Source organism: Rattus norvegicus, chromosome 11 (assembly GCF_036323735.1).
Source record: "Rattus norvegicus strain BN/NHsdMcwi chromosome 11, GRCr8, whole genome shotgun sequence".
Lineage (NCBI taxonomy): Eukaryota > Metazoa > Chordata > Mammalia > Rodentia > Muridae > Rattus > Rattus norvegicus.
In genome coordinates, this window is record NC_086029.1 from 80,620,584 (window position 1) to 80,638,206 (window position 17,623).

General features: G+C 42.9%; 1 protein-coding gene across 5 annotated transcripts in view; it reads right to left on the bottom strand.

Moving 5' to 3' along the window:
* Positions 1–1,416: 1,416 nt before the first annotated feature.
* Slc12a8 (solute carrier family 12, member 8) overlaps positions 1,417–17,623 on the bottom strand; it is a 149,675-nt gene continuing 133,468 nt past the window's right edge. For 4 of the 5 annotated variants that reach the window (XM_006248423.5, XM_063270314.1, NM_153625.2 and 1 more), the window contains 4 exons: positions 16,331–16,428; positions 12,904–13,021; positions 5,879–5,939; positions 1,417–1,846 (listed from right to left, as the gene is read on the bottom strand). In XM_006248423.5, coding sequence (XP_006248485.1) covers positions 1,684–1,846; positions 5,879–5,939; positions 12,904–13,021; positions 16,331–16,428 — 440 coding nt within the window. In that variant the 3' untranslated portion in view covers positions 1,417–1,683. The remainder of the gene's footprint in view (positions 1,847–5,878; positions 5,940–12,903; positions 13,022–16,330; positions 16,429–17,623) is intronic. The other variant, XM_039088051.2, reaches the window with a different exon arrangement.

Genomic DNA, 17,623 nt, shown 5'->3' on the forward strand with positions numbered 1-17,623 from the left:
TATGCCTGAAAGTGCTCAGACACTTATTCCTTAAGCAAAGCTGGGTCATTTCCAGCCATCCTGAATGAGAGCTTGCTTTCTAGAAAAGAAGGTTATAAGACCTAGCCGACCCCTCACGCCCTTCTCAGACCTCACCTACTCTAAACCCTTTATCCAACACACAGGTGCTCTACAAAATGTGTCCACAGTACACCCAGCTCTGAATTGTGTATGGCCCTGTTAAAGATGTAGAGCCCATGACTCTTCCAAATCCCGGATGTGTCACTTTGAACATGTGCGACAGAAAAGGTTAGCACAGCATCTCAGGAGAACGGATGAAAGTGTCTGAGGTGAGCCAGCAGTCCACCCCTCTACACCCAGCTGTGGAGCTGGAGCCTGGGTGAGGGGCTGGGTGAGGTGCCTGGCCTACAATGCAGGATGCTTGTGTTAAGTGCTAGGTCTAGCTCACAGAAGAACCAACAGTCCTGTCGTCGTCTGGTGCCATTCATAGCACAAAACAGCTGTGAAGGTGTTGGAGTTGGACTACTCATATTTTTGATATACCGTTAGGCAATTCATAGTGACTTCTCTCCCTACCCCGTGATTTAGGGTCTTACTGTACAATCCAGCTTGGCTTCAAACTTTTGATTCTCTTTTAATTCTTCTGTCTCCATCTCACAAGTCCCGGGATTCCGGGTGACTATCATGCCTTGTCGTAGTATTTGACTTTTTAAACTAAAAGACATTTCTTACAAATGCACACCCCCACTCATCCTTGCAATTCTCCTTCTGCGAATTTATCTGCAGGTATCCTTCACGACTGTGCACACAAACATAATGACTCATCGCAGAAGTGGCTGTAATAGCAAAATATCAGGATGAATCAAAATGCCGTCATCGTGAGGCTGAGCATATAAATGAAGGCACATTCAGACATCGAGACATAACGAGGAAACTGTGTAAATAAGCATCTTCATGGAAATGCTTCCACGGCAGATTAGGGGAGAAAAGCAGGATGCAGGACATGTGTATACAGAGCTGCACTTGCAGATGAAAATGCTAGGATAAGAACCTTTCCTGTGTGGAAAGAGGTGGCTGCTGTAGGTGTGAGAAGTAGTTGCCCTTCTGATGGGGGATGGGCACCAAGCAGGCGAGAACCAAGGAGGAGAAGGAGGTTTTCACTGGTGTATGATTATATTTTGTGTCTTGGAACCATGGGAGTGTAGTATACACTAAAAAATAAGTAAAACAGGAGAGGGGGCTGGAGAGATGGCTCAGCAGTTAAGAGCACTGACTAGTCTTCCAGAGGTCCTGAGTTCAATTCCCAGCAACCATACAGTGGCTCACAACCATCTGTAATGGGATCCCATGCCCTCATCTGGTGTGTCTGAAAATGGCTACAATATATATATTAAAAATAATAATAAAATAAAACAATAAAATTAAAAAGAAGTATTTATTATGGCTCTTAGAATAAGAACTCTCATTTTGTTTTTTTACATTATCCTGGTGGCCTGTGGGCTCCTCAAGCACGTGGAAGCCATGGCCATGCCTAGTGTCTGGAATGTGATTTCCGGTGTCCAAGGCTGTGGTGGGAAGACCAGTCTTGGGATTTCTTATTGGTAGAAGCAACTTCCAAAGGTTCTGAGGTTTGGGTCCCTCAGCTCCACAGCAGCTTCTAGAAAGGAGGGCTCCAGCGAGGGTCTAGTAGGGAGGCATCAGCTGTTCCCGACTCAGGAAGGAAGAGCGGTGGTAACGATCTCGGGTGGCGAAGTCTGCATTGTCCTGGGTAAGCTGAGTCATTGCCATGTCAACCTTGGCTGGGGACGGTGCCAAGATGATTTGCTCCCGGGTGGATCTCAGGCTCCTTCAGGGAGAGACAGACATAGGATGGAGAGAAGGGAAAAAGAGGTGGAGGTGAATTGTGGAAGCCAGTCCGCCCCAGAATGAGATGCTGTGCAAACGGCGGCTGTACTAACACTTACGATGCCTTTAACTATTTAAAACACATTGGGAACTACAACAGTCTGTGAACTTGAAGTAGGAGATACAGTATCAAGTGAAGTCAAGAGGGCAATGTTTACCATTTGTAAGTGGAACACTATAAAACCTTCTAATAAGGGATGACCACACTAAAGACAGTTCTGTGAGAGCCCCTGTAACTTTTCTTTGTTCTCTTGTCAAATGAGAGAATGGAGAGACAAAGCTACAGACCGGAGAGGAGTGGAAAGAGAAACTGCTTGGGTTCATTAGAAAGAAAGTTGAGGTGTTACACAGGCTGCTGCAGGGAGAACGGATATCAGTGATATCCCCAGAACCAACCCTGCACCCTACAAAACCACCCTTCCAGGCAAAACGTGCCTGTGGTTGCAATAGTGGCACGAAGGTTATGGGGGCAACCAAATGCTTTTGGATTGGATTTCAGGCCCGCTCCACAGAAAAGAATTAAGACTTGGTACCATAAACCTGATAAAAAGTGAAGGCTTAGGAGGTTACAAGCCCAGCAAGGAACTCACTACCATTGTTCTGCTAAAAGACATGTGGTCAAACTGCCTTCTTAACAGTTATTGCTTGCACACACGGATTAGTGCTGCCCTCAATCTTAGCTAGAGAAGCTTCTCTCTGTAGTGGGCAGCAGTTAATACAGAGACAAAACTGGTCAAAATGCTGAGATTAAGCATCTACTGAGCATTCAGTCCCAAATGACACATCCACATCCATCTCTGTCACCAAGGCCGGAGGAACAGAAAGAAGAGGAGCAGAAAGAAGGAGCAGAGAACAGGGAGGGCTGTGAAATGCTGTCCTTTGGACACAGAATGGCCACTGCTCCTAGCTCATGAGATCATCTCTCCTGATCAACGGGAGCAATTAAGATTCAGACAGGAAGCAGTAATTGGACTCAGTGTTATTGCACAAAAAGAAGACATGAAACAGAAAGGGGGTGTGTTGCAGATGCCGGGGACATGGTACACATGATTGAGACGCATCGCTTAGTGATAATTATGAAATTCTCAAATAAAAGATATTCTATGGAAGAAAGGAAGGAAAAAGGGAAGGAAAGAAAGAAGGAAGGAAGGAAGGAAGGAAGGAAGGAAGGAAGGAAGGAAGTTGAGTGAACAGTTATTTCTAGGGTACCAAGGTTACTCAGCAAGCAGCTAAGAGGTAAAGTGCTCATGCTTTGGGTTCCAAAGTAGTAAAGACCAAGAGAAGCCCAGATTTGGAGTCTACTGGTACAATCTCTACACGTACATCCTGCTGGACACACGAGTGAAGACCGTGTTCCACACTGTGCCAGAGGAAGGTGTTAGCAGCTGCAGAAGGCAGAGCTGCTCTTAGCTATGTCCCTCTTCAGTTCGTGGCCTCAGGATGCCTCTGTCTCCACAGGCCTCTGTTGTCTCGCCCCTCCATGGCGGGTCCACAGCTTGTTAGTCCTTGAGTTCCCACAGAGGTACAGATTCTAGCTGAACATCTTCCCCCCAAAAGAATCAGCTACTTCACTCAGAATGGTGTTCAAGTGCTCAAAATCAGGAATGTTAAACAAGATCTAAAGAATGATGCAAACAGAGAGGCCTGAGGCTGCACGTCTGTAGAACTGAAGCAGCAGCAGCTTCAGCGGACCCTGCCAAGTGTCAGGTCACATGAATCTAAATTAGTTGGGTTCAAAGTTCCTGAAAACTGAATTTGCCTCTAGAAGGGTAGGACCTGCCAAACAGAGGTGGCCAAAACAAACAAACAACCCACACAAAACACAACATAACAAACAAACAAAAACAGCAAAACAAAACAGGAAAACCCACACATCCTTCCGGATTTAGGGAACTCAGCTTCCTAGAATTGCTGCAGAACCCTCGTCTGGACGGTTGCTAGGGCTCCAGGTTAACCTCACAGAGTAACCGTGATGTACGGACATAATAGAGAACAGAGCATAGCCAAATCCTTCACCCAAACACACTTAACTGCGACTCGCCTTCGGTTTGGAGGACATTCTTGAAAAAGTCAAAATTACAGAGCAGAAAGCACGGGCTACCAGTTTCTATTTTTAAGCCACTTCTTGGCCCTTCCCTCATCTAAATCATCACAAAACACACCCAGGAGTCGTGGCGTGGCCAACAACTTTGATGCTGACTTGGCCAAGGCTCCACAGTCCACTTCACTAGTCCAGAGCCACGCACTGAGCAAGGAGTTGTGTGGTTGGACTAACTTCTGTCCAACCGAAGGGCTGCCTTTTCCTAGGAGCACCCTCCTAATACAGTGGCCTGCAGTGACCTTGGAGATGACATTCCAGTAATTCAGAGTACAGCTAAAGGAACCATGGTGAACTCTGTGGCCATTTCTTAGGCTTTCAAGCCAGAAATGACTAAATATATTCTCGTAAATCAAATTATGCTGAATATCCCCACCCACACATTTGAAACTCAAATTTTTGTAGGCAGCTTCTATGCCAAACCTAGAACTTTATCTACGTTCTGTCAGTACTAGGTTGTAGAGGAAAGAAATCTATGTCCATATGCTGTGACTTGAGTCACCCAGCCTCATGCTTCAGACAAGGTGGGAGGCTACCCCTCATCTACCACAGCTCCAAGGACATGTAATGCAGGTGAAAACATTTCCAGGCCATTCCTCCAACTCTTTCACCTCCTCCCTTTGGTTCCATGCCCCTACACCCTTTTCTTTGTCATCCCAAGCACCAAACTCTCACTTCTTGTGTCAATTTGAACAGATTTCCACTATTGGCAAAGAGCTATCTCAAAAAGGATGCTCTAGGGTATGGCCTGGAGAGATGATGGCTCGGTGGGTGAGAGATTGTAGAGGACTGGAGTTCTCTTCCCAGCACCCAAGTTGGGCAGCCGTAACTCCAGCTGCAGAGAACTCTCACAACTCCGGCCTCCTAGGGCACCTACGCTCATGTGCATACACTTCCCTCTCCAACTCACGCAATTTAAAAACCAAAGCATGCAAGGGAGCACACCTTCCTGAGCTTCATTAGCAACATCCAGGTGTGGGAGGTGCCGGCATTGGCGAGCATAAGCTGGACATCTAGAGTTTCAAAATCAAACCATCACGATGCAACCAAATGAACCCCGGAGCTCAGCTTTGGCTTCTGCTGCTACTGAAAAGCGACAGGAGAAGGAAGTTTCCAGAACCCTGAGGTCTTAAAGGATGAGAACGTTCTGGCTTCCTATTAGAGTGGGAAGGAGTCACAGGGAAGAGGTCACGGGAGCGTTGCCTTCTCTCTCTCTCTGCATGTGTGTGTGTGTGTGTGTGTGTGTGTGTGTGTGTGTGTGTGTGCATGCGTGCATGTGCAGTCATAACAGCGCCTCACGGCCTTTCATTTATGGTCATACTTGACTAAAGTGTCCGTCTGCAGTACGGTGACACCAACTATCTCTGGCCTGAGATGAGAAGCAGGAGATCCAGCTTCACAGTCCCTTGAGCTTTGATCTTGGGTGTGATTAAGTATTGGTGGGAATGTGTTCTTTTGACTGTAAACTCACTGAGAACAACTCCGGTGACCTGTCACTCAGTAGTCAGATTCTAGATGAAGGCGTGGCTCATGAGGACAGAGGACATGAAGGGAAGGGGATATGAGCCTGTAGGAGTCTCTGATGAGCTGAAGCTGGGAAAGAGGTGTGGTAGAAGGAGACGGCCACGTGCAGGGTCCTGAGTGTGGATGACAGTGACGGACAAGTGCTGGGTCCTGAGTGTGGTGAAGCAGTGTGGAGCAGGTGCTGGGTACCGAGGGAGGGGACCAGTGAGGAGAAAGCGCCAACCTCATGGATCTTCTCCATTGTCAGGTCCCATACCACAGGCCCAAGTACAGCCAGGAGTGAGACCACACGGTCCTCCCAAGCCTCTGGGGCACTCATCCCTCCTTGTACCAGCCCCAGTGGGCACAGACCTGCAGGAGGGGACCAAGAAGGACTTCATCCATTGGAAAAAGCTGAAGTTTGATGCTGATCCTGCGGAGAAGGGACGGGCATGAGTTTTGAGGATTTCACAAAATTAGACATCTTGAACCCCCAGCTTCACCGGGGGCTTGCACACCCCTAAACACACACAGCTTTCATATGCATGTACATACACAGAATGAGCACACTTTTCCACTCAAACCAAACAACATTCCCTGTCTTACAGCCTGACCTGTGCTCACAGACAGTTTCCAAATACTCTTATCTAAACTACAAACATCTTAGGCGAAGACTGCATGGAGCCTACTGTCAGGACAAGAGAAGAGGACTGGCTGACTTTTGTCTTAGGAATGAAAACACGTTTCAAGGCACTCATTCCCCCATTCACATCTGTGTGTGTTAAATGCATGCTGTGAAATCCCTCCACTAAGACCATATACTCTGAAAACAGGGAACAGGGATTTTCATCCCTACAACCTCACAGGGTTTAGTACGGCGTACAAAAATGTCTGAAGTGAGGGGTTCTGTTTGTTTCTGTTACTGCCCAAATAACCTTTGTGTATGGCACAGTGACCTGAGTAAAGTTCAACCTTAAATATACATAAATAGTGAAATAGATATATTTATGTAATAATAATTATATATGGTATAATAATTATATGATATTATATATTTATGGTTATTATATATAGCTATGTTGTATTATATGTTATATTGTATATATTACATATATTTATATATGTGTTTATATGATTGTATATATGTATATATAATATGTGTGTGTATGTATGTATGTATGTATGTATGTATGTATGTATGTATGTATCACTGCATGGAAACATGGCAGCAGGCAGGCAGGGCATCTGGAGCAGCAAGCTGAGAGCTCACACCTTAAACACAGTCAGGAAGCTGAGAAATCGAACTGGGACCAGCATATGGCTTTAAAATCTTGCATGGCCTCAGAAACCTCAAAGCCCATGCCTAGTGACATACTTCTCCCAGCAAGGCTACACCTCCTAACCCTAACCCAAACAGAACCATCAACTGGAACGGAGTATTCAAATGCCCAAGACTGTGAGGGAGGGACCCTTCATTCAAACCACCACAATCTTGGCATGGTAAGGTATATATAATCCACCCACCGAGACAGGTTTTCACTCTAGCCCATGCTAGCCTTGAATTTAATGGCCTTCCTTTCTCTGCATTCCAAACACTTAGCTCAAATTATGTATAACTTTGGAAAAATTAATCAAACTTATTTTTAGAAAATACATTTCTCAGCCAGGCATGGGGGTACACACCTTTAAGGCTAGCACTCAGGAGGCAGAGGGAGGTGGATCTTTGTGAGTTCAAGCCTACAGACTGAGTTTCAGGACAACTAAGGCTACACAGAGAAACCCTGTCTCAAAGAACCAGAAAAAAAAAAAAAAGCATCCCTCAATTGCATAAACGGATATAGTTGAAATTGACTTGTCAGATCCTGTTTAATGTATGATCAAAACATCAGCAGTATTTTAAGATGCTTCTGTTAAAATCTTATCTTGGTATCCTGCAGAGCTCCTGCAGTAAAACAGAATAAACAATACCGGTCTACCTTAGTGTATGTAATCTCAGAGAAGAGACTCCTAATATATTCAGATAATCAATATATGCTCTATAAGAAGCTGCAAAATAAGAACAATTAACTGATCTTACTAATGAGATCTCTTAAATTCTAAATTATCTAAATTATTAATTATCTAATTATCTAAATTAACTGGCCTGAAATTTAATTCATACTTTACTGTGATTGGATTTCTGGGAAAATATTTAAATTTCCTAAGGTGAAGCAATCAGTGATATAATCATTATGTTAATTAAAATATATTCTATCAATAAAATTAAATTATATAGGCCCTCTTCCTAGCATTACTGGTTTCTAAGACATTATTCTTAGTACATTCTTTTCCTTTAGATATATCTAAAATTCATTTCTGTATAAATACATATACTGTAAATCTGAAGAACTTTTCAGTTAGAACTTGATAGTAATTACCTTTTTTCCTTTCGAGATAGGGTCTAACTATGTAGCTCTAGCTGGCCTGGAACTCACTATGTAGACTAGGCTAGCCCTGACCTCACAGCAATCTACTTGTGTCTGTCTCCTGGGTGTTGGGATTGAAGCTATGTACCACCACACCTGGTGATATTAATTGCTTTATTTTAAATTGGAGCATCATACAGTTTTCTGAAAAAGGTCCCAGAAACATAGATAGGACTGGCCCTGAATCCAGAGATCTGCCTGCCTCTCTCTGCTTCCCAAATTTGGGGGTTAAAGGTGTGTGTGTGTGTGTGTGTGTGTGTGTGTGTGTGTGTGTGTGTGTGTGTGTGTATGTTTGTGTTGCTAGGAACTGAACCCAGGACAGAACCTTAGGCAGACTATGCAAGCACTCTAGTTCTCCAACACATCTTTTAAAAATATTTCATTTTTATTTTTAACAATGTATGTGGGTGCCCTCACATGAGCTCAGGACAGATGAGGACACTGAATCCCTCAGCCTGGAACTGCAGGAGGTTGTGAACCGCCCCGTGCGCTGGAAGATGAGCTCGGGCCCTCTGCAAGCATAGAAGGTGCTTTTCACTACCCAGCCATCGTTCTGGTCCCTCTTCAACGGGTCTTTTAAAAATAGTATTTTTATTAAATATTTAGGCAATGAATTTTGATCATATTCACGTCTCTCAAGTCCTTCCAGATCTACTCACACTTCCAGTTTTATTCTTCCTCAAACCTGTTGAGTCCGACTGTGTTGCCCACTGCTCTTGGGAGTAGGGATGACCTTGGAGTGTGGTCAACCTACTAGAGGTCACAAGATTAAAATAACTGGCTCCCAGGCTGGGTATGGGGGTGTATGCCTTTAATCCCCAAACTTGGGAGGCTGAGGCAGGTGGATCTCAGTGGATTCAAGGCCAGTCCTGTCTACGTACTGTAAGTTCTAGGTCTTCCTGCCTCTGCTTGGAAAAGATCCTGAGCCCTGAAGTAAGGAGTTGGGTAGGTATGTCCCATTTGTGGGTAATTACTCTACAGTCTCTTATGTTAACTGGGTCTCTGATAACTGCCAGCTAGTTCAAGAAAAAGTTTCCCTAATGAGGGCTGAGAGGATCTATGGGTGTGGCAATAGGTCATTAGGAGTTGTTTTAATGCTATGTCTATTCAGCAGTGTTAGCTCTCCCCTGGGGCCTCTCCCTAACCATCTATCCACAGGTTCTTGGTCCCATTACAGTTCCACAAGCTGCTTCCACTTCATGGAGTGGACTTTAGATCAACGAGAAAGTGGTTATTCACTCTCATGACATTTGTACCATTATTTCCCTAATGGGCATATCCTGCTGGATTAGTTAATACTGTAGCTTATAGGGTTTGCAGCTGGGTGGAGGTAATGGTTACTTTTTTCTTCCAGTAGCACACGAACACCTTCCAGCACCATGAAAGCTAGCAGGTTATTCTAGAAGGTAACAAAGAACAGTGGAAATCACCTATAATGTTTGAGGGTCTATGGGACCTTACTGGCCAATGGTTCAAAAGGAGGTAATCCATTCTGGTACTGGGGTTACTATTTGCTGGCATGTGGTACCTTGTTGGAATATTATCCCATCATATTCTGTTTTAAACTGTTTTATATGTCTATGTGTATATTTTATGAAGCCTTTACAATAGTTAGAATTTTTTAAAGTGTTATTCTTCCCCATAATCCTTCACCCACCCTGCCCTCCCATCTCCTGTTTCATTTAACCCTTCCTGTTCCCCTATTCTCTTTTCCTCCTTTATATCACTCTATTCTATGTCACCTTTCTTAAAAGCACACCCACAATGGCCCCTTACTACTTTCCTAATCTCCACGGGTACTTCAAATGAATCCCACGAATCTAGAGTCCAAGCTAACATCTCTATATAAGAGAAAACATGTAACGTTTGTCTTTCTTGGTCTGGGTTACCTCACAATGGCTCCAGTTCTATTCATTTACCTGTGCAGTCCATAGTTTCATCTTAACGGCTGTCTAATATTCCACTGTGTGAATGTACAATAGCCAGGAAATAGAAACAGCCTGGATGTCCAGCAACCGATGAATGAGTAATGAAAACAGTACATTTACACAATGGAGTCTTATACAGCTGTTAATATATCTTTTGAATTGTTTTATTGTTGAGAGGAAATATAAATTATGTGCCCTGGCTTCCAGTCACTAATGGGAAGCCACACAGAGGAGTTGGGAAGGAAGTGTCAGGGGTCCACAGGCCAGTGATGTGGCCGTACCAGGGCTCCCAAACTCCTGGCTTCTAGTCGCTGCTAGAGTCTGGAAGGAAACATCCAGGTGCAGTTGGGTCGTGTGGAGTTGGGAACAGAGTTGGGGGGCTGCTAGCTGAGGATTAGGAACCCAGGTCGGGGAAATGGGAACTTCAACTTAGCTCACTGGAGATTATCCTTAGCTTGGCAGTGGGTGTCTGGGAGCACAGAGGGGCCTTCTGTGGAAGGCTCAGACAGCCCCCCTATGTAGTCAGAAGGGCTTCTCCATGCTCCCCTCAGTGGTTCTTGATGAAAGAGCTTGGCTCCAAACTGTTTACTGGTTGTTCATCGAAGAAAATGTGTGCATACCACCTCCTCAGGGAGGACCAGAGATTAAATACCTTTTACAGGAAAGAATGTCCAGGAGGGGAAGCTTATTGGCTAAACCCTCAGGGCTTCTAAGTACCTCGTTAACATGTGGAACGCTGTTCTGGGCTACTTGACTAACATGGGGAACATGGTCATGTAAAGTAACTAACATAGTTGGTGTTCATTTCTTTCTTGTTTTGTATCTATTTGATTTTCATTATGATATTTATTATGTCCTTGTCCCATTACCACCCTTACCACCACTGCTACTTTGGGTTTAATTTTCCTCTCCTCCTCCTCTTTTCTTTTTTTCTAATTTTTTAGTTCAAAGCTGAGGTCTGAGATCAATATTTTGAAAACTCTCTTCTTTGATGATGTTATCTATACCTTACAATTTTGATATTCTGCATATTTGGTTTCAGTTGTTTTCATCTTTGAAACCTGCTAGTTTCTATAGCTTACTCACTGCTCTTAGTTATTTAACACTCTTTAGCATCTAAATATTAGAGGATTTTCCTAGTATCTTCCTGTTATTTATTTCTGATTATTTCCGCCTTCAGAGAAATATTTTATTCAATTGAGCTGAATGCTTTTAAATTTACAGAAACATTTATATCCTGTTATATCCTCGTGTTTCCTGATACTGAAAAGAATGTGAATTCGATAACGATTAGGGCAAGCCAGTTGACAGTACTGCTCAAGTCTTCTATGGCCTTGCTAATCTTATTTCTACATGTGTCAAATACTGGGAGGCAGATGCTGAAATCTATGTGGTATGACCTTTTCTATTCTTTTCTTCATTCTATAAGATTCTGCATTCATGTACTCATAAGCTCTGGTTGTTTCATTTTGTTGTTTTTGTTGTTGCTTTGTTCTGTTTTGTTTTGGTTGGTTGGCTGGTTTTCTGAGACAGGGTTTCTCTATGTAGCCCTGGCTGCCCTGGAACTCACTCTGTAGACCAGACTGGTCTCAAACTCACAGAGATCTGCCTGCCTCTGCCTCCTGAGATTAAAAGCTTGTGCCACAAATACCTGGTTAAAGTTCTGTTTTTAAGGGCATGGAAAGTTAAGGTTTATTATATTTTCTTCATGAGTTTCTCCCCTCATCTTTATCAAGTGACCCACTTGATCATTGGCAACAGCTTTCCTCTGAAGCCTACCTTGATATTAATGAAGCTACTCTAGTGGTTATATTTTGATTGGAGGTAGCCTGGTATATATTTTCAAATCTTTTTTATTTGTAACCTATTTGTTTGCTTTTTTTTTCTTTTTCTTTTTCTTTTTTTCGGAGCTGGGACCGAACCCAGGGCCTTGTGCTTCCTAGGCAAGCGCTCTACCACTGAGCTACATCCCCAGCCCCTGCTTTTTAAATCTAAAACAGATTTCTTTAGCTGTGGATGTAGTTCAAGGGCAAAGCATTTTCATAGTGTACACAGGCCCTGGGTTTGATCTCCAGAACTGCAAAAATAAATTCATCAATTAAAAGAAGTTTCTTGTAGGCAACATAGAGTTGGGCCACACTTTCTTATTTAGTTGTCATTTAATTAGGGATGTTAAGACTGTGATGATCAATATAGATGGGCTTCTGTAGATCACTGTTGTTCTTGGTGTAGCTCAGGCTGGCCTGGAACCTGCTTTCTTTGCATTTTTGATGCCCATGACATCACATGTCATGTCTTTATTATTATCAATAAATAATCCTTATTATACTTATTTTTACTCTTTTCTGTCTTTATATGCTTTAAATTTTTAGAATTATATTTATTTTTTTATTTTTCCATGTATATACACACACAGACACAGACACAGACACAGACACACACACACACACACACACACACACACACACACCTGCTACAGTACTTGTGTGGAGGTCAAAGGATAACTTTGACCTTAAAGGAGTTAGTTTCACCTTTCTACCATGTAAGACATGAGGATAAAACTCAGATTTTCAGACTTTACAGCAAGTCCCTTTACACAGTGGGCCACGTCTCCAACTCTTTTCTTTTCCTATTCAAATTTTTAACCTCTGTTGACTTATTAGGTATAACCCATCACTATATTATCAAGTGTTTGGCTCTGGGTTTATATTATACATCTTAAACTTAACCCACTCACTCTATCTTCAAATAATATGATAGCATTCACTCATAGCACAGGAAGTATATAATATTATGCTACATCAGTATACTTTATTTCAACATATTATTTTATCATTCTTGGCTCTTGCTCCTGCCATCCATTTTAGTTCTATAGGTCTTAGAAATCTCAAATTAATTGCTAGTATATTTTATTTACAAGTTGTGTCTAGGTCATATTTCAAAGTTCTTCTGTGAAAGCTAGAAAAAATAATGGAAATGGTAGCACAATGACTCAGCCACTTACCGAGGTAAAGGCCTGGACTGGCCTGGCCAATGTAGAGGTACACAAGGGCAGCAACACCCATGCTAGCTAGGGTATAGAGCCACTGGATCACAAACATGATGAGCAGGGATGCAAGAGCCTACAGACATGGATAGGAAGAGTAAGTGGCCTAATGGTGGTGAGAGAAACAGGAGGCTAGAACCTCAGGAGACAGTGGTCTCTTATCAGCTTCTGGGCTCTGTGAAATCTGAATAATTAAAGTTTACTTATAACACAATCTTACTGTGGTAGTGTACTTTGTTTGTTGTCAACTTGTACTAGGGTCATCTGTGACTAGAGAACCCTCTAGGCATTTTTAAAAAAAAATTATTGTTGATTGGTGTGGAAGGGCCCAGCCCACTGCAGGTAGTACCCATCACTGGGCTGGTGATCCTGGGTTGTATAAGAAAGCAGGCTGGGCAAGCCATGGGGAACAAACTAGTAAGCAGTATCTCTCCATGGCCTCTACATCAAGCACTGCATCCAGGGTCTTGCCTTGAGTTTCTGCCCTGACTTCTTTTTAAGGTGGACTATACCTTGTATGATGAAATAAAGCCCCTCTTTCCCAAATTGCATTTGGTCATAGTGTTTATCACAGCCATAGAAAGCAAACTAAGGTGGTTCATGTCGGATATTAACTTGAAAGGATCTGGAACTGCCCAGGAGGCAAGCCTATAGGCATGCCTGTGAGGAATTTACTTAGATTAGGGTAGCCCCTGGGCATGACTGTGAAAGATTATTTTGATTAGGCTTACTGAGGTGTTAAGACCCAGTGTAAAGGAAGGTAACACCATTTCTGGGCTTGAGTCCTAGACTGCATGAAAAGGAAGAAGCCAGTTGAGCACAGGTATTCTTCATCTTCTGATTTCAGAATGTGAAAACAATGTGACTGCCTACTTCAAGGTCCTGCTGCAAGGATTACCTGTCATGATGGATTCTACCCTCAAGCAATGAGCCAAATAAGCCCCTTTCCTCTTAAGTTGCTTTTGTTAAGAGTAACAAGAAACCGATTACAGAAAATTAGTACCAGAAGTAGGGTTGTTGCTGTGATGAACCTGACCACACAGATCTTAGTATTTTGGAATTGGTTTCATAGGTAGAATGTAGAAGCATTTGGAACTTTGTGATAGTAAAGCCTTTGGATACACCAAGTAAAGAGTAGTGGGCCATCCTGGTAGGAGCTCAGAAGATAAGAATGCCAATAGAAATACAGACAGTGGAGACCTAGCTCCTGATATTTCTGAAGGCTACAAGGACTCTGTCAAAACTAGTGTGGAGAGCATTCATGTGACATTTTAGCCAACACTGTGGCTTCATTTTGCCCATGCCCTAAGGATGTAAGTGAAGTTTGAATTTAAAGACAATAAATTAATTTGTTTGGTACAGGAATTTTAAGACACAAAACATTCAAGCTATTCAGGTGCACAGTGAAAAAGTAGAAAGAGTTGAGCATAAAGGTAGAAATAAAGTTTGTGTGTCAAGAACAGGTTGAGCTACAAGCCCAAGACACATGCTGAAAAAGAGGCTATAACTATTAAAGAGAAGCATTTTTGGTTTGTAATGGGACAAGAGGAAATACCTCCTCAGGACAAGACCATACCTATCACAGGCTCCATTTTATGACAACACAAATTTATTTGGAAGAAGAGAGCCTAAATTAAAATAGAGACTGCCACTGAAGCAGGTTCCCCATTCTCAAAAGCACCTGCCTAGAGACTTGGTTTCCCGGGATTAGCACAGAAAAGCTGATACAACTATGGTTCAAGGAGGCCAGGCTGCATGCCAAGTGGGCAGCAGAATTTGGCAGCACCATCCACATGGTACTGGTTCCATATGCATGAAAGATGCAAGACTGGGGGTGGGGGTGGGGTACTGAACCACAGTTCCAGGGAGAAGTTGGAACCTGTCAGTGTGTTGCAAGGTTGGAGCCCCTATACGGAGGCCTTTCGAGGCCATAGTGTGAAACTGTGAGGAAAGGCCGAAGCTACAAGGAAGGGTCCACTTATTGGAGATGGCCAGAACCACGAGATATTTGCTGAGGAGGCATAGGGTACAGCAGGCCTGAGAAAAAGTTTCCACAGGCAGAGGAGCTATCTGGGTGGAACTATCCAAGCCCTTTTGAGCCCATATGATTCCATAGCCCCAAGATGGCAGACATAAACTTGCAGGATTTGGTATTTGCTATGCTGGGTTGTGTCCTTGTTTTGTTCTGATCATTCTATCCTATGACCCCATTCCCTCCTTTTTAAATGAGAATACTTATTCTGTGCCATTTCATATTAGAAGTATATACTTCGTTTTAATTTTGTACAAGTTCAGGGTTAAGACTTTGACATTGGACTTTAAACATTGTTGAAACTGTGAAAGAATATAGGGCCTGGCTGGAGAGGTGGCTCAGTGACTAAGAGCACTGACTGCTCTTCCAGAGGTCCTTAGTTTAATTCCCAGCACCCACATGGTGGCTCACAACCATCTGTAATGGGATCCAATGCTTTCATTTAGTTTGCCTGAAGACAGCTACAGTGTACTCATATCCATAAAGTAAATAAATAATTATTAAAAAAAGAATGGAGGGCCTTTGGTGTGAACTAAATACATGCTACATTATGAAATGACCACAAGAATGAGAAGACAAGGGGGGAAAGTTATGGCTTTAAAGTTAATGGTTTGGTTGTTAGACTAAAAAGGGTTGGAATTGTGCTGGTTAGTGTCAATTGTCAATTTTACAATCAGGATCTAGAACCCTGATTCTGGATGTTGCAACTATATACTGTCTTAGTTACTCTTTCCTGTTGCTGTGATAAACTATTCTGACAAAAGCAGCTTAAGGAAGAAAGAGTTTATTCTGCTTCACAGTTAGAGGCTCATGGTCATAGTCCATCATGGTGAGGAGTCACAACAGTGGGAGCCAGTTCCATTATACCCATAGTCTAGAGCAGAGAGTGAAGAATGCTTGTACAGCTCACTTTCTCCTTTTTATCCAGTCCAGGATTCCAGCCTAAGCAATGGTGCCACCCACAGTGGGCAGTTCTTCCCACCTCAGTTGATCAAGATAAACCCCACAGATATGCCCAAAAGTCTCTTTCCTAATCCATTTGAGGAGACATCTTGACATTTGAGATTAACTATCACATTATTTTAGTGCCCCACTCCTCCCTACAATCAACAAATTATCATGAAATCAGCAACCCCGAGGTTATCAGATATGATTACTTAAATTGCAGATAATTGATTAAAATGGGTGGTTCATTAAATGTAAATCTTGTCATGGCAGTCTCACCTTAATTCCAATAAAGCAAGCAATTTAATCATGTCGATGGTAATCAATACTTTCCTTCCCCCAAATCACACATGCATACCTCTTCCCCTGAGTTCTGTGGGACACGGAGATCAAGATAAAATTACTCACCCCTAACAGGGAGACCCAGGGGTTACACATGCAAACATAGAAAGCACTTGGTCTCCTCTGGACCTGCTGTTCCTGAAGTCTGCATTTCAGAAAGAAATCTAAAGAGAGAGAGAGAGAGAGAGAGAGAGAGAGTTCATCCCTACCACACAAACCTAACCCCTCATACTAGCTATGTTTCCTTTGTCCCATCTCCTTTCTTTCATGGAATTTACTATCACATGCATCTATGTTCTTATATACTCACATATGTGTTTCTATGCACCTGGTGTACATGCATCTACAGGATCCATATTGGTCTTGAGGCAATCGCTTTGCATTTCAGTGCAAGTATGAGCTTTTCTCTGGGCCCTGTGCCTTTTAGAACTAGTCCCCCTGTACAGCAGTTCTAGTAGAGTCTGTAATAGCAATGCTTAAGAAGGTTAAGGCCCAAGGATCACAAATTCTAGGCCAGCCTTGGTTACCCAAAGAGACTTTGTCTTAAAATAAAAAAAAAAAAACCAAACTAAATCGAAGCAGAGGTTGCCCCTCTGAAGCATATCAATCACATTACTTCACACCCAGACTAGTAGGGTTGAACATAAGAGGCCACCACACACTCATGCACTAGGGACATACTTGCCTGCTGATGGATTTTCAGGGAAAGCAGCTGGATCATGAGAGCCATGATGTCATAAGTGGATTAACCATTGATGCTTTTATAACTTGATAACATTATTAGGAGGTGAGAGAAGCATTAGAACGGTGCCTTGGTTGGAGGAAGGAGGTAACTCGGGTGGGAATGTGCATCTTATGTTGTTCCCTATTTCTTCTTGTCTTTCTCTCACTGCTCACTATCCTTAGGAGATGAGTAGCCTAAACTTCATGTGCCTGCCACTGTGACGTTGTGCAACACCGCGGGGCCAGAAGCAGCAATGATAGAGAAAGACACTGTAGAGACACTACTAGAAACTCTTCTCTTTAACTCACTTTCCTTGGGGATTAGTTAACAGCAACAGAAAGTCTGACACTTGGCCCTTTATCTTTGTAACTTTTACCATCTTCCTGGTTCTCTATCTCTTACCCTTCTCTGAGTAAAGATGTCAGCTTGCAACTAGCCATCTTCCTCTGTCAGCACTCCACCATGGTAGAGTCTTGGTAACTTTTATATAAATCACACTCAACACTCCTCTCAGTTCCTTGAAAGCGTCACTCCAGCAATCTTTTCTTCTTCCGCTCACTTTAATTTCTCCTCCCTTAGCCACACTTGAGGGTCAAGTCTTCTTTTATTGTCTATTGTAATGCTAAGTGTGGGTC